This window comes from Musca domestica, unplaced genomic scaffold (genome assembly GCF_030504385.1).
Source record: "Musca domestica strain aabys unplaced genomic scaffold, Musca_domestica.polishedcontigs.V.1.1 2, whole genome shotgun sequence".
Lineage (NCBI taxonomy): Eukaryota > Metazoa > Arthropoda > Insecta > Diptera > Muscidae > Musca > Musca domestica.
Genome location: NW_026712249.1, coordinates 18,963,067 through 18,981,764, shown reverse-complemented (window position 1 = coordinate 18,981,764; position 18,698 = coordinate 18,963,067). Strand labels below are relative to the sequence as shown.

At 34.7% G+C, this 18,698-nt stretch overlaps 1 protein-coding gene across 1 annotated transcript in view; it reads left to right on the top strand.

Annotated features, from left to right (window-relative positions):
- The window catches only part of LOC101890974 (5-hydroxytryptamine receptor 1-like), a 162,441-nt gene extending 152,402 nt beyond the window's left edge, over positions 1-10,039 (top strand). The window contains exons 5-6 of the mRNA XM_059121908.1: positions 2,889-3,327; positions 7,551-10,039. Of these exons, the coding sequence (XP_058977891.1) occupies positions 2,889-3,327; positions 7,551-7,968 (857 nt within the window). The 3' untranslated portion in view covers positions 7,969-10,039. The remainder of the gene's footprint in view (positions 1-2,888; positions 3,328-7,550) is intronic.
- The last annotated feature ends 8,659 nt before the right edge of the window (positions 10,040-18,698 follow it).

Sequence of the window (18,698 nt, the reverse complement as noted above, 5' to 3'; positions counted from 1 at the left end):
GTCTGCGGCCAAAATGTTGGCGTGTCTAAGACTTTAATACACCCTTCAGAATATTTTCGCGATAATATTCGGCATTTATTCTGATGCCACGGTCGATTGATACGAGTGTAGATCGATCATTGGCTGTTATGGCGGCCCACACCATCACCATGGCCGGCGCTTGAGTTCTGGTGGCCAACCAAAGGTGCACATTTTCAGCTGACCTCATTGCCAAGTAAACACGATCATTTTGTTTGTTTAAAAACTGCTGGACAACGACAAGGAATGTTTTCTCATCGGAGAAAACCAAATTCAGCAGCTCACTACTTTTGGCTACGCAAAGCAACTCTTTAGCTCTTTTGAGTCTATTTTCTTTCTGTTACGGTGTAAGTTCTTGCACTTTTTGGAATTTGAATGGCTTTTTCAATATTTGCCGAATGGAATATTGCGATATGTTTAGCTCACGAGCCATTTTCGGTCACTGCGACACAGGTTTCTATCAAGTCGCTTCTTTACTTTTCGAACCATTTCTGCTGATGTTTTTTTTTTCGTCCACTTCTTTGACACTTTTAAATGCTGGAGTGCTCTGACGATAGCCACTTGTGGTTTTCCAGCCAAATAAAAAGAAATCACACTATCACGAATAACTTTTTTCTGGAAAATTCTCACCAAAATGCTTTTGTAAGCTTGTAAGCAATATAATGAGCTGTCACTGGAATAATTTTAACAGCTGTCGAACGAGTGGCTTAGAAGTGACAGCAGTTCGAAGTATTTTGCTGTATTTTGCATTTAATATCCAAATTTGTCATTACCTTCTGTACATATGTGCGTATGCTTCTTATTTAGTAAATCTAACAATAAATCATACGCCACATATGTACTTTAAGAATATCTGTTAATATTATTTCATTACTCAAATTATGGGAAAGAATTAATTTTGTATACCTTTTCTTCATTTTTTATACCCTACACCACATAGTGGTAAGGGTATTATGTCTTTGTGCATTTGTTTGTAACATGGAGAAGGAAAAGAGATAGACCCATAGTTAATTTTGAGAACCTTCATAAAATCACTATCTGAGTCGATTTATGCATGTCCGTCCGTCTGTCCGTCCGTCCGTCCGTCCGTCTGTCCATGTATTCTTGTGAACAAAATGCAGGTCGCATTTATTATCCGATTGAGATGAAATTTTCCAAACAATATTTGTTTGGTCCAAGGACGAACCCTATTGAAATTGGTGAGAATCGGATCAAATTTAGATATAGCTCCCATATAAATCTTCATCCGATTTCGGGTTAAATGTGCACCAAATATCCACTATCAGTCCAAATTACCTGAATTTAGGCACACCCAACCGAGTTCGGCCTAGAAGCAAGTATATCAAATTTGGAGAAAATCGGTTCAGATATAGCTATAGCTCCCATATATATCTTTCATCCGATTTGATCTTTAAGTTCCTCACATTCCTACTATGCACTCCACAACCGTGATATTTGGTACCAGGTATTAGATGGAGCACAGAAATAGCTGTTTTAAATTTTATTGAAATCGGTTCAGATTTGGATATAGCTCCCATATATATCTTCATCCGATTTCGGGTTAATTGACCACCAAATGGCCAATATCAGCCCAAATGGCCCGAATTTTGGCACATGTGACCGAGATTAGCCTTAAAGCAAATACAACAAATTTGGAGAAAATCGGTTCAGAAACAGCTATAGCTCCCATATATATCTTCATCCGATTTCGGGTTAAATGTGCACCAAATGTCCACTATCAGTCCAAATTACCTGAATTTTGGCACACCCAACCGAGTTCGGCCTAGAAGCAAGTATATTAAATTTGGAGAAAATCGGTTCAGATATAGCTATAGCTCCCATATATATCTTTCATCCGATTTGGTGTTTAAGCCTCTCACATTCGTAATATGCACTCTACAAGAATGATATTTGGTACCAGATATAAGATGCAGCCCAGAAATAGATGTTTGTAATTTTATCGAAATCGGTTCAGATTTGGATATAGCTCCCATATATATCTTCATCCGATTTCGGGTTAATTGTGCACCAAATGGCCGATATAAGTCCATATGGACTGAATTTTAGTACATCGGACCAAATTCAGCCTAGAAGCAGTTTTATCAAATTTAGTGAAAATCGGTTCAGATATAAATATAGCAACCATATATATGTTTCATCCGATTTAGAATTTTAGTCCCATACATTCGTAATATTCACTCCACAACCGTGATATTTGGTACCAGGTATTAGATGGAGCACAGGAATAGCTGTTTTAAATTTTATCGAAATCGGTTCAGATTTGGATATAGCTCTCATGTATATCTTCATCCGATTTCGGGTTAAATGTGCACAAAATGGTCAATATCAGCCCAAATCACCAGTCTAGAAGAAGAAGAAGAATACGTAAAATTTGGAGAAACCCGGTTCAGAGATAGCTATAGTTCGTAAAATGCACGATAGAATTAGATAGATTTTGATTTTGTACCAAATATCTCATAGAGCTCTGAAATGCCCTGTATAAACCTTTTTACGAGAGCTCTACTAAATATGCATAGTGGTGTGGGGTATCATATAGTCGGCCCCGCCCGACTTTTGAGCTTTCCTTACTGGTTTTTTTTTGTTAGGATAATCATATCGTGCTAAATACCTTTATATAATAAATTATTATCATATACCCACATTCGCTTCTAGCTACCTACATCCGAATTCTAACTAAATTACACAAACGGAAATTACAATTCTACAAAACTTTTTTTTAATGAGATTTTAAAATTCTTTTATTGAATGTACGAACAGAACAATATATACGTAACATGCATGTCAGAACAACTATATATAATTAACTTTTCCCCCCCTTTGCTTTTCACCCATCCTTTCTTTCATTGCAGATGACATAACCCAACTGAGCGCAACACCGGAGCAAACCACAAGCTCTATTAATCCATTAAATAGTAAACGTGCAATTGTGGCCAAGACCACAGATGGCCGACGACAACAACTTTATTGCATGCGTTCTGCCTCTTTCAAGTCATTCAATCGCCAGAGCAGAACTAGCGCTGACAGCGAGGAGACAACATCGTCGTCGTGTCACTCGCTCAATGCATTATCCACAAAGTTTCCAAGACAACTTAAACCGACACATCAGTCGTCGGTGGCAATGGCAACATCTGCAATTCAGCGACAATATCACCAGCAACAACAACAACAACACCAATCACCATATATGTCAACAAATGATGGAGGTGGTGGCAACGGTGGTGGTGTGCCAGAGAAGCGTAAACTGAATAGCTCACCAAGTTTACGCATAACTGAATCGGCATTGAGAAGGTAAGTTTGGTGTCATTGGAGAAAGGTGTGCCTGTGAGTGTGTGGGTGTATATGGGTCTTTGTGTGTGTGTGGTTGGGAAATTTAATATGTTAAAGGTTGAATAAATTTAAAGGAAACAAAAGAATTGAAATTTAACAATAACGCCATAGGCTGGGTGACCCATATTCAGCAAAAAATACTCAATATAAATTGGGTAACCAAATTATTGCACTGTGAGACAAAATTCAATTTTTTTAAAATAATTGCAGAAACAAAAAAATAAATAAAAAAGGTAGAGTTAAAAATGAAGGACAGGGCTTTCGCCGTTTTGAAAGTTAATATCGCAAAATTTTTAACTTTTGTGAGTAAGGTACTATAAGAAGAAAATCCATCTCTGACATCGAACAAATTTTGTGCAAAAAATGTAGTGAGAGATAACCGAACTTTTCGCCTTCTTATATTATTTATTCATCGGAGGTATTCAAAATTTGCAAGCCCACATTTCAGTTATTTTGAAGATTTTGAACGCATTGGGTAAACCACCACGCATATTCCACCTTTATCCATTCGCCCAAACCCAAACAGTACCAGATTTATTTCTATGTAGTAAAATTCTTGTACACATTAGTACAGACTTAGTACACATTTTCAAAATCATCTCACGTACAAAATTTTCACTCTGACATAATTCCAAATAGTTCTAAGTTTAGTGCATTTGAGTACTTTCGGTACACATTTCGTCCGAAAAAAAAAAATAAAAACAAAACAAGTAATCAAAGACTATAGTGGTGCGGGGCCGACCATGTGATACTCTACAACACTACAATATGTTCTCCTTACATCCAAATCTATTTTGGAAGATTTCGTTTTTGAAAAAATATCAAAGAGCCCTGTCCAGATGTTACCCTTGGGTTTTTGACTCGGAGAATTTGGCCAATATTTACGCACTCCGTCGTGTTGTATTCAAAACAATTTCACACGAAAGTTGTGGTCTATTCTATAGTTAATATAATCCAATAGTCATATAAGATGCTAGACTTCTTCCCTGACCCTAACCCTTTTCTGATGCGAAATTCCGTGTCGATTAGTTTTTAATTGTGGCCTATAGAGCGACTACAAAATTAAAAAAAATTAAATTTTTTCGTCCATTTCAACCTTTAAATGTACATCTTAAGAACAATAGGCCTTAATTCTGACCCTAACGCTACCACATGCAATTTAGTGGGGATCGAACGATAATTGCGACATGCATATAATACCCTCAAAGCGTAGTGTTGAGGAGTGTAAACATTTAGAAAATTTTCAATTCAAAATTGTAAGTCAAATTGAAAAAATCGCATGCGATAAAAAATAAGAAAAATATTGAAAAAAAATGAAACAAAATATATTCACTCATTTATTGGTATCTTTTTCTGCGATTTTCTTAGATTTTATCCTTTTTTGGCCAAAGACCATCCCGAATTTAGGAGAATTGCAAAAATCGGCCCAGCTTGGCTCGCAGCATCACTTTAATGGTCAGAAGTGATCTTTTAATGTGGTTTGGCTGGGATTAAAAATATTCGCGGTTTAGTGGAAATTTTCTTATTTTCTTACATAAAAGTTAGGATCTAATTTACCCGCTAAATATTTTCCGATTACTGCCCAAATTGTTAGGTTTATGCCCAGTCTTAAACTCTAACTCCATGTAAATTTCATTGGTTCATGATTGTGACCTATAGAGCAACTTAAAAATCTGGAAAATTTTATGTTTTTGGTCCATGTTAACCCTTAAATATTTTGCAATAATCTCCAAAAACAATAGGGTTCTATTCTGACCCTATACCCACCTCCATTTTCAATTTCGTGATGATCGGGCTATAATTGTGACCTGTGGCTTCTTTGCCAATTAACATGGACAGACGGACGGACGGACTAGATCCACTCAGCTCGGCGAGATAGGAAGATCCATATATACTTTCCTATGTGGAAAAGCAATATTTCGAGGTGTTATATAATTTTTGGCACATTCAAACTTATAATACCCCCAACACATGGTATTGTAGGGTGTAAATATCAGACGGTTTTGCCGAAACATTTGTTCGATTATTTCAATATATTTCGACTTCTGTTATAATCATTCAAATGGTAAACCCTCATGGAGTAGGTTCCGAAATATTCAAAATGTTGACCCTTTGTGTGTGTGGTACTAGAGGGATGGGACCAATATTTCCCATCTCCATAGTAAATCTTGTGTTATTGGAAATATTGAGATGTGTGAAATATGAAGATAACCCGATGCTTATTTCGGATTTTATGATTATTTTGTTATTGGCCCTTTGTCGGGGAGGTAGAAGGAATAGAGCGGCATTCACACCAGACCTTAGGTTAATAAAAATATTGCGATATGTTTAATTTGAAAACAATTGGACTCTTACATCATATTTTAGATGATTTATAAATAGAACTTAATGGAGTGGACCGTTTGTCCATTTCCGCACCTGAAGCACTGAAAGAAATATTAGGATTTGCAAAGGATTAAAATCGGGTTATCCTTTCTCTTTTTGTGCATTATTTTTTTTTTTGAAAATTTTGACTTTTTTTGGATTAGATACCAAAATGAGTGGACCAATATTGCCCATGTCCGAACTTGACCTAAGTTCGACAATAATACTACGATATATCAAGTTTTGACCAAATTGGATACTCTCTTCGAGTGTTGTCGTGAGCACCAGCCAGACGGATGGGCATCCCTAGAACGATTTCAAATGTCCCGAAATGGTGTTGGTGCAGAGAGATCTAGCGTCTTTAATCGCTAAAACCGATCGATGAGGCATGTTGTGGCCGTATCAAAAGATATATACCCCTCTGGCTGAGGATATAAAAAAGCCTTCAGTTTGTCTATTCAACACAACGTCAATGACTCTCATTTCATATTTCAGATTTAATGATGTATAATACGTTTCGTACTGTTTTGGTACGTTTTCCCAAATCCTCCTTCAAACCGTAAAAACGACGATCTTAATGGCAAATTTTAGCCTTCAAACTCAATGCTTTCTCTAAATAGCAAAATAAGGCCCATTTAGTACGCATGGCCACCACTACCCCCAAATATTAATCCTATATAATCCTAATTTTAAGCAATACCGGTACCTTTTAGTACCTTTCGTACATCTGCAGAACGAATATCGAACCTCATATCTTTATCTACTCTACCCGCCAGCAGTAACCCCAATACCAAAATTTCAAATTACCAGCTTCTACCGTTCACCCAAAGCGGAATTGTACCAAATTAAGTATCATTTTGTACCGCTCATGAACTAAGTACCCGCATCCAAATCAACCTCCTTACGTCAACACCATTTCCTTGAATTTGTTCTCATACCATATTTCAAGATTTTACCACTATCCGTTCACATAATTCCAAATGGTACCAAATTTAGTACATTTCGCTACTTTCGACCAAATTTAGTACCATTGTTTACACATAAGTACGAATCTCCTACACACTCCAATCCTACAATGCAGTAGAGATCTTATTTCCAAATTTCTGGATACCAACTCTATCTGTTCTTCCCAAAACTTAAATTGTATCAAATTTAGTACCATTTAGTACTTTTCGTAAGCAAACTCTCTGCCAGTAATGTTAGTTTTAAATTTCAGGACTCCCGCTTTATCCGTTCCAAAAAATACGAATTGTACCAAATTTAGTACCATTTAGTACTTTTCGCATACATGAGTACACATTCCCGAAACTACCTCCTTACATCAAACCAACTGCTCAAACTTAATTCCCATTCTTTATTTCAAATTTTTAGTTCTAACCGTTCACGAAATGGTACCAAATATAATACATTTTAGTACTTTTCGTACACTTACAGTTCGAATTTCCAAAACACCTTTAGTACATTCACCATCAGGGACCAACATTTCAATTTAATAGTACTTGCACTACTGTTTCGTCAAATACAAAGGATACCACTTTAATACTTTTCTTATCGTTCTAAAACGAATTTGCAAAAACCCAGCCCTCTCTGACCCGTGCGGGTTACAAGATTCTACCTAGGCTTTTAGTACTTTTCCTACCGTTTGGTACGAATTTTCATAAACCCAGCTTTACGTGACCCCTTCTCACCAAGGTGATGCTCACCCAAAATTTCGTCTGGGCTTTAATGTCAACGTCAGTCAAATATTTCCGAATCTGTCATAATTTTTCCTAATTATTAGCAATTCACATAAAATCTATCATCTTTCTTTGTCATTTCAGATCCAACATTGAGAAAACCTTGGAGAGCAAGAAACGCGTTGTGAAAATGCTTTTCGTCCTTGTGCTGGAATTTTTCATCTGTTGGACACCGTTGTATGTCATCAACACCCTGGCCATGTTCATTGGACCGGCGACCTATGAATATGTCGACTATACAACGATAAGTTTTCTACAATTGCTCGCCTACTCATCGAGTTGCTGTAATCCCATTACGTATTGTTTCATGAATGCCAGTTTCCGGCGAGCATTTGTCGACACGTTTCGTGGCATACATTTCAATGGCGGAACATTTTGGCACAAGAACTCCAAGTCAGCAACGGCGGCAACGAATCTCTCAATGGCTGGCAATTCGATTGCAATGGGCAACAGTTGTACCGTGGTGACGGCCAATACCGTTTTGGACAGTCCACGACTTTGAAACGCATCAAAGTTTCGATTTGCGGGAAAAATGACGACAAGAGCTTTAATCGGTCGAAGGTGTGAAAATGAGATGGCAACAACTGGATGTTAGGGTAGTGGTGAAATTGGAGATAAATACGAAGTGAGGTGGGGTGGGATGTATGATGGCAAGAACACGTTCATGTTTAAATCAAATCCAACGATTATATATCTTATCAATTGTATTATATTGTACAACAACATATGGTTTCAAAATTATTTTTAAAATGTATTTATTTGAATATAAGATTGACGCACAATCACATATACAATGTTAAATATACCCAACACCACTACACAATATTTTTAAATATTTTAGAATTTAAAGAAAATTTGTTATAACAACTTTTCACAGAATCAAATGTTTGCTACTGGACAGCAATTTATACAAAATTAGTGAAAATTCCTTCTTATATAGGACCCAGAGAAAATCTACGAAGACTGTATTTTGGGTCATAAAAATACAATTGTTGTGGAAACAAAATTTATTACAAAACTGCCTGTAAAAACTGTAAAAAATTAAATGCATGTTTTTCTGATTGATTGATTGATTGCTCATAGAGAGTTAATACATAAAGTTTTGAAGTTATTTTCTGTGTCCTGAGTGAAATCTCAATGTTTTCAATAATTACGATTACGAAAAATCCAGCAGATTATGAAAGTAGAGCTAAAAAAGGAGACACGTATATCGGCGTTTTGAAAGTATATTTCGCAAAGTAAGTCTCCGGATACAAATCCGAGGGGGGCAAGTCTCCCTCTTACATATAGTTGAAAATTTTTGGATAAAGATTACTCGAAATACGTGCATTTTAGGTTTATAGTGTCTTCGTCATTATTGCTGATAAAAATATGAGGAATATTTTGGGGGAAAATCGTAACCACCAAGCGATTCAACAGAGAGGTCTTTTTGGCCCTTTTTATGTGATTTGCACTATTTTGAAACTAAACTAATTCTTCAATTCCGGAGCTTCAATAAAATTGATACTCTCTTCGATTTAAATAAGGTATAGGGTGAGATGAAAAAAAACTGCAACAAAGTCAAACGCCATAATTTTTAAATTTTTTTAATGTTATTGAAAAGAAAGCAAAAAATGGCGGAAATAGGATACAATATTAGAATAAGTTTAGATTTGTTCGAATTGGTCACCTTTGGCACGAATTATGGCCTTCAAACGGCTAATGAAACCGTCATACGCTGCCCGAATGTTGCTCTCGGCGATGCGCTTGCTTGAGGTGATCGACACTTTTGTATTTTTTTAGTGCCAATCTTGCCCTCCAAAATAGTTCAACGGATTGGTATCCGGAGATGTTGGGGGCCATTGTGCACTGGAAATAAAGCGAGGCACCTCATTTTGTAAACATTCTTGGGTGGCGCGTTCTGACTGAGTCCTGTTGGAATGCCCAAGGCCTGCCTGACCTTAATACACCCTCCAGAATATTTTCGCGATATTATTCGGCATTTATTCTGATGCCACGGTCGATTAATACATGCGGAAAGCGACCATCGGCTGTTATGATGGCCCACACCATCACCATGGCCGGCGCTTGAATTCTGGTGGCCAACCGAAGGTGCACATTTTCACTTGACCTCTTTGGCAAGTAAACACGATCATTTTGTTGGTTTACAAATTTCTGGACAGCGATTATTTTCTCATCGGAGAAAACCAAATTCGACAGTTCACCACTTTCGGCCAAGCGAAGGAACTCTTAGCTCTTTAGAGTCTATTTTCTTTCTGTTGAGGTGTAAGTTCTTGCATTTTTTTGGAATTTCAATGGCTTTACCCCGAGCTCAGTTTTCAATATTTGCCGATTGGAATATTTCGGGCTCACGAGCCATTTTTCGGCCACTGCGACGTGGGTTTTTTTCTGTTAATTTTCACCAAAATGCTTCAGTATTGAGTATTGAGTTCATAACGGTTTCTACACCATGTGGATAGTATTGACTATAAAGGTCCACGTTTTACTATAGCATACTTGTACATGACTTAATTTCCTAATTGTAGAGGGTACATGTTTTTTTACTTCTTTGATATTGTTACGGACTTTCCTTTCAAGGATATGTATTTTTTTAGTTTTTCAAAGATCTCAGTACGAGTTCAAATGTGGATTTTATATATAAATTGTGTATATTATTTAGATATTTTTATGGACTTCCCAGCTACATATTCATCGTGATTTTTATACCCTCCACCATACTATGGAGGGTACATTAACTTTGACATTCCGTTTGTAACTCATCGAAATATTCATGTCAGACCCAACAATCAGCGTAAATTTCTAATTCGATTTAGCCATGTCTTTCGAACGAATTGAGATAGAAGGCTAAAATTTTGCACACGTGTTTATTTTTCCAGTAGCCCTCTTAGGCTCCTAGCTCTAGGTACCTCCCTATATTCGGTATTTTGATAATTTTAGCTAATTTTGAATATGGTATTGGCTTATGACAAACAATGCCTATGTAGGTCCACGTCGTATAGACCCCAATATAACGGCTATATTCGGTATTTTTAAAATTTAAACAGAATTTTTTAAGGAATTTATTTTTTATATATTTTTATATTTATACCCTACAACACTATGTGTTGAAGGTATTATAAGTTTGATTGGCCCAAAAATTATGTAACACCTCGAAATATTGGTTTCCCATATAGGAAAGTATATATGGATCTTCCTAGCTCGCCGAGCTGAGTCGATCTAGCTATGTATGTCCGTCCGTCCGTCTGTCCGTCTGTCCGTCTGTCCATGTTAATTTGTAATCACTCTACAGGTCGCAATTATGGTCCGATCTTCACGAAATTTAGAATGGAGGTGAGTCTGGGGTCAGAATAGAACCCTATTTCTTTTGGAGATGATCGCCAAATGTTTAGGGGTTGAAATGGACCAAATACTGAAAAAATGTCGGATTTTGCAGTAGCTATACAGGTCGCAATTATGGACCAATCGACGCGGAATTTTGCATGTAGCTGGAGTTTAGGGAGGGGAAGAAGCCTACCAATTTGGGTGGTCATCGGATAATATTTAGCGGGTAAAATAGACCATATCTTTTGTGTTGAAAAAATTCAAAATTTTTCATTAAACCGCGAATATTTTAAATCCCGGCGAAATCACAAAGCCATCACAAGGTTACTTCCGACCTTTACATTGATGTTAACATCCAACAAAACGGATATATTGCAAAATATGTGCGATATATATGTTTATCAAAGGAGATATGCTTGAAAAATCTCTTATATGTCGAGAACGGCTGAACTGATTTCGACAGTTCTCATTAATTCAGAATGGCCTCTTGGCAGGAGAGAAAAAACGTCTAAAAAAATCTCATAAAAATATCTCGCTAAAGATGAAAATATTGATTTTGTAAAATTTTCTCATATTTTTTAATTTTTGTCATATTTTTGGCATATTTTCATTTTGAATTAAACATTTGGTAATATTTCTACAGCTAACAAAACTAAGTAGTTGGGATATCAGGATATCATATACAGATCGCATTTATGGCCCGATCCTTACGAAATTTTGCATGGGGATAAGATGAGGGTCAGAATAGAAGCCTACTCTTTTTGGAGATGATCGCTATATATTTAGGGGTTGAAATGGACCAAAAAAAACTGCAAAATTGTCGGCAGGTCGTAATTATCGCCCGATCCTCACGCACATTTGAAGGGGGGTTATCGGACATTGCAAAAGCCAAGCAGTTTTGGATGGCCATCCAAAAATATTCAATGTGTGAAGGAGTTTGCCAACTTTTATAGACAAAATACGAAAATGTCCATTTTAGTGACTTTTTGGAGAATTCACAAATACAGGAAAGACGCACTTCTGACTATTTCGCTAACGCTGGTTTCGTTGAAGAATATAGTCAAATGTCTGTATCTCATATAGCTGCGTTTCAGTCAAAAACCAATAATAAATGTAAATCTTTTGCCACAGATCTAGGAAGACCATTTAAGTGCAACATCTACCAATAAATTGGAAATGAGCAAATTAGTTTAAGTTGCTATTATTCGAAAATTAGAGAACGGAACCTGATGGTTTTCTTTTATTATTTGTCACAATATCTTGTGGAATTCTTTCGAGTATCTCGCCTATATAAACTGTATGGCTTATTATAGTGTTGTAGGGTATTCAACGGTCGGCCCCGCTCGACTGTAGCCTTTGCTTACTTGTTTTTATATATGGATGGTATTCAAAGTTTGGCCCGACCGAACTTATTACTTTTTAAGTTGTTTTCAATTTGTTTAAATTTAACCCATTATATACTTCTTGTACCCTAAACTTTGTAGTTATGAGCTCCCAATATTTCAAGCCCTTTGTTCAAAAGATAATTTTGTGAAGCTCACATCTGGCAAACCTTTTGAAATTGTGTCTCTCTGAAACAAAAAATTAATAGAAATTATTCTTAAGTTCTTTCAGAACCCTAAATTTTAAAAACTTTTTTATTAAAGCTAAGTTTTTTTGCTCACATATTCCATATTCGTTGCTAGATTTGATATCTAGACTTAAACTCAATAATCAAAATATGAAAGCTGTTGGTGTATAATCACTTAAAACAGGAAAATAAAAATTAATACCTTTTTGTTTCCAGTCATTCGCGGGTATTTTGTAGATTGGCGGATTTTTCTCAAAAATGTTGTCATCATAAATTTATTTTTTGCTCCGAAATCTAATTCATGTTGTAGTGGTATAGAGTATATGATAGTCGGTCCCACCGACTATAGTTATTACATAATCTTTTAGTAGACTTTTGGTTGCATTTGTTAAGATTATAATTAAAGCGTTTTTACTTTCAGTAAGTAGTTAGGATAGAGAGATAGCAAAAAATGCGATAGAAAGAAGTTAAACTTCAGCATTGGTTTGTGAAACAAATTCAAAAAGGAAATGAAAACGCGGAAATGTTGTGATTTCATAGAGAGATAATTACTTCATAGGTTATTTGAAAATAAATAGAACAAAAAAATATTAAAATTAAAATATAAACACCAGCAGAATTGCATAATCATATACACATACAAACATACTGACATATATTACTATGTATACAATACATACATACAAACATTTATTATTGTATATTATAGATGCACAGGAAAATTAATTGGTCTTAAATGCCTTCCTTTCTTTCGCTCCTGCTGTAGACTATTGTTATGTGTATATATGTGTGTATGTTAAATAAAAATTACAAAATATAAAGTTCAACAATGAAAAATGAAAAACATGTAAAGTTCCCCTAAACTCCAATACAGTTAAGAAAATAATTAATACAATAACTATAAATTATGATAATAACAAAAAATAAATAAATAAAACTATTAACAGTTAATAACGAAGAAGGATTTCAAACCAATGACTTTTCATTTTTAAATTTATATTGCATTTTACAAGAGACATAATTATTATTAATTTTGTTATATGTAAATAAATAAAAAAACTGGTAAATAAAGATAACATATGAAAAATAATTGTTCAATAAATTAATATAAAAAATAATGTGAATCAAATTCAAACATCTTGCAAATTACACTCGACATCAAAAATAACTCAAAGTTTCGAAATAAAAAATATATTTGTTGTGGTTGATGAAAAAATTAAAGAACTTCTTGGGACATCTTGCAAGAGGAGTTCAAAATCAACAATGTCCTACACATCTAAACTAAATAAAATCCTTTTGAAGGTTACAGGATGTCATTCAAAGAAATATTGGGTTACCACAGCCTAAAAATGCATATTCGAAAAGTAAATATAAAATGTATATACTTTTTTCTGCCCGGTAATACATACCTTAATTTTCATTTCATCACAGACTTTCCCTTATTTCCTCACATGACTCTCTTCAAAACTTACCAACCTATTGATTATTATATATTATATATTACAAAAATTAAAAATTATTTTCTACAAAACCATGAAATGGCGATAAATTGTTCACTTGGTATATAAAAACACACACACATTTATATAACTCATAAGAAACGTATAATATAAGAAAATCTTTCAATTTAGCGATTCTTACTTTTCTTGTCTAAAAAAATTAAAAAAAACTATGCATTCTAAAAAATTTTTCTTTTATGAATTTTAATTATAAGGAGAACAAATAAAAATGACAACATATTTGGCTTTAAATGAAAGAAAAATCGAGTTTTTTTAATAATTTCGGGATGAGGAGGGTAAGTATTCATATTTATATAAATAAGTTGATTTGTGTTAGTGATTGATGTTCTCTGGAATGCGTGGAGCGATTTTCAGGAAAGGTGACGTTAATACCATGGATTTTATATATAAACGGTAAATCAGTATTGGTTAATGGGTTACAGTTATTTTTGTGAACACTGCTTTCATTTTGAAACATGTGTTTTGAAATTAACCTACTGACTGATTGTTGAACGTCCAGACGAAACGGGTGAAGCTAGAATCTTCCATGTGGGGTGAAATAGGGCTGGCTTTCTGAAGATGCTAACTATAAGGGCACCAAAAGTTACTAATTTATGGGCTTTACACATATATTATGGTATTGTAAGCTCTGTCCGTCTGTGGAAATCACTGTAGCTTCCGAATGATATGAAGTAGGTAATTTTTTTCTCAAATGTGTTTTAGGTCTGAATAACTTTCGGTATTGAAAATGGGCTATATAGATCCACGCTTTGGTAAAGCCCCCATATAACTGCACTGACAGAGTTAAAGTTTTTTTTCGGAGTTTTAGTCACAATTTTTACCCGAACTTGCTGTAAATTGGCAGAATGTGTTTCCATTATGTATGACTGAACCTCCAGATATTCGGCATTTTGATGATTTGTGTTTGTGAACCTCACTATATTTGGTATATTGATGATTTTATCGACATTTTTAATTTTTTTTTTTGATTGTTTGACGCCCAGGCGAAACGGCTGAAGCTAGAATCTTCCATGTAGGGTGAAAAAGGGCTGGCTTTCTAAAAATGCAAACTGTAAGGGCACCAATAGTTACTGAAACTTGAATGCGTTATATTGAGCAATGGAATACGTCTGAAATTCGTAGATCCTAATATTTAGGGTTTAGGATGTATCAACGTTTTTATACCCTCATCTATATGGCTACACATTTAATACGTCCAGAACATTGGAGTTAGTAAGAACTAACTATGGGAATTATCCAACTCCGAATAGATTTCCACCATATTTGACGAAGACATTTTCACCTCTCGTACCAAATAACATGGTTTAGAGTGCATGCTATGACTTCGAGAAGGTTTTTATTTAAACAAGTAAAAAAGCTGTGAGTTCGGTCGAAATATCCTCCACCATTTGGAGTGAATTTGACAATTTACAAAAAAAAAAAAAAAATAAATAAATAAATAATAATAATAATAAAATAAAATCCGTTAAAAATTCTGTTGAAATCTAAATAATGCCGAATGTAGCCGTTATATTAGGGTCTATACGACGACGTGGACCTGCATAGGCAACTTTTGTCACAAGTCATTACAAATTTCAAATACGAAACTAAAAAAATCGGCCAATAATGTAACCAAAATCATCAAAAACCGAATAGGCTGTAGTATCCATTACGAACTTCAAATACGAAATTTGAAACAATTCCGGTGAATAATGTCGCTAAAATCATCAAAACACCGAATATCGGGAGGTGCCGTATATGGGGGCTATACGAAGACCTGGACCTGCACAGACAAGTTTCTGTCATAGGCTGTAGTATCCATTAAGAACTTCAAATACGAAATTTGAAACAATTCCGGTGAATAATGTCGCTAAAATCATCGAAGACCTGGACCTGCACAAAAATTTTCTCTCATAGGCTGTAGTATCCATTAGAATTTTATGCTGATAAAGAAAAAATACTTTGTGGGGACTAAAATTTATATTTCGAGGTTTTACAAACGGAATGACAAACTTAATATAACCTCCCTACTATGGTGGAGGCTATAAAAATCACCCAAAAATCTGGTAATGAAAACGTGAAAATTTTTTGTATTATTTTTATACCCTCCACCATACTATGGAGGGTATATTAACTTTGTCATTCCGTTTGAAACTCCTCGAAATACTTATGTAAGACCCAACAATGTATATATATTCTTGATCAGCAAAAGTTTCTGTGTCGATTTAGCGATGTCCGTCTGTCTGTCTGTGTATCTGTCTGTCTGTTGTAATCACGCTATTTTTCGAACGAATCGAGATAGAAGGCTAAAATTTCGCAGACATGTTTATTTTGCCAGTAGGCCGTTTACGTTCGTAAATGGGCCATGTAGGTGCACGTTTTCATATAGCCCCCATATAACGGTACCTCCCGATATTCTGTGCTCTGGTAATTTTAGCGACATTATTTACAGGAATTGTTTCAAATTTGATATTTGAAGTTCCAAAGGGATAGTACAGCCTAAGACAGAAAATTGACTGCGCAGGTTCACGTCTCTGTATAGCTCTCATATAACGGTCCCTCCCGATATTCAGTATTTTTATGATTTTAGCGACATTATTCACCGGAATTGTTTATAAATTTGGTATTTGAAGTTCGTAATGGATACTTCAGCCTATGACAAAAAGTTGGCTATTCAGGTCCAGGACTTTGTATAGGCCCCACATATAACTGCCTCCCTTTATTCGGTATTTCGACGATATGTACGGTATTTTGATGATTTAACTATATTATTCACAGTTTATTTCAAGTTTCGAATTTGAATATGGTAATGGCTTATGACAATAAAGTAGGTTCACGTCGTACAAATCCCAATATAACGGCTATATTCGGTATTTTTAAACTTTTAACAGAATTTTTAACGAATTTTTTTTTTTGGTAATTTCCAAATTCGTTTAAATGCCGGCCGAACTTACTGCTTTTAAACTTGTTTTTATTTTCTTAATTTTTTCGCATGATATTTTTTCAATTTTACTTAAGATTTGGATTAAAATCAGAATATAAACCTATTGTGTTTAAAGTAAAAATTTGGGGATTGAAAGTTACTCTCTTTGCAGGACTGTAGGGCATTTTTTAAAACAATCGACTTAATAATATTCTTAAGTTTTTTTTTTTTTTTTTTTTAATTCCCAATTTTCTTCGAAATGGTGGTATTCAAAGTTTTTGTGTTTAATATTTGATCGCATGGGATTTTTTTTAAATATTACTTAGAATATTGTAATGCACATTTTGTAATAATATTTTCAACTTGCAACACTAGTTTCAGGAGTTGCAATTTTCGTCCGATCTTTGGGAAATTTTCCATCGGAACAAATATAGAGGGTAATATGGACCACAAATTTTGTGAGAAATTTGTTGAATACCTATCAACAGTACAGAGTGTGTAAACATGGGGAAAATTGCAAAGATCAAAAACCAAAGGTAATATTTTTGCATTTTTGTTTTATAGGCATAGTGTTAAAATAATCGACTTGAACTTAAGGGGGTTTTCCCATATATTATTGTGTTGTAGGCTCTGTCCGTCTGTGGAAATCACTTCCGAATGAAAGGAAGTAGGTTGATACAATTTTACTCAGATGTGGTTTAGGTCTACAGGACTTTTGGTATTGAAATGGGATATAAAGGTCTACGTTTTGGTTGGTTTTTTTGATTGTTTTAATCTCAATTTAAGCCCGAATACGCTGCAAATTGGCAGCATGTGTTCCGAATATATTATAAACATAATTGCATTGGACTGTCAATATAGGTCTAGTTTTGGATACAGTTCCCATATAACTGTAACTCTAGATATGCGGTATTTTGATGATTTCTGTCACATTTTTCACCGGGAATGTTTTAAACTCGAAGTTTGAAGTTCCTAATGGGTACTACATTACATGCCAAAGAATTCTCAAACATGTCCACGTTTTATATAGTCCTCACATTACGGAACCTCCTTACATTTTGTATAGCCCTCACATTACGGAACCTACCTTTAATTATTTCATCGACATTATTCACCAGAATTGTTTCAAATTTCGTATGTGAATATCGTAATGGCCTATGACAGGATTGGTACATTCTGGTCTAAGTGTTTTTATAGACCTCAACATAATGGTAACTCGTTTTCGGTATTTGTATAAATTTTAGCAGTTTTTTTCAACGAAATTTTCCTTTGCCAATTTGCAAATTCCTTCCAAATGGCGGAGGGTATTAAAGGTTCGAACTGGGGAAATACTGTCTGTTACTTCTTATATATTTTCTGTCCTCATATTCCCTTTTTAATCTTTCATTGAGAATTAGGAAACAAGAGTTTACACAAAAAAAAGGAAAAAAAAAAACAATGTGGCCATAAGAATTTATTAAAACTCACATTGGACCATATTATTTGGCAATACTGTTCCTAAATATATATTCCACTTACATACTTCAGTGTTTATTGGCTTGAGAATTAATTTAATTGGCTAAAATGTTCATTTCAATGGAAATGCCATTCCATTGTAGACTTGACTGTCCAATTAAATTTCCACAAAATGCAAATGTTTCAGTTTCTTTCTTTCTTTACACTTTAATTCACTTAGCCATTTGAAGGCTATTCCCCAGGTTATTAGCCTCATTCATGGTCTGCAAATGTTGCATTGACAGCAAATAATATTTATTACCATTTTTGCAAATCGTATGTCTTTATTTGCATTTAATTATTAGCATTTTAAATATTTATGCATTTTCCTGCACACTTATGCCAAACAAATTATTAAAAATAAAAATCATTTAAATGCCATTGTGTCTCACCTTTTGACTCCATTAAATATTTAGCTTGTAAAT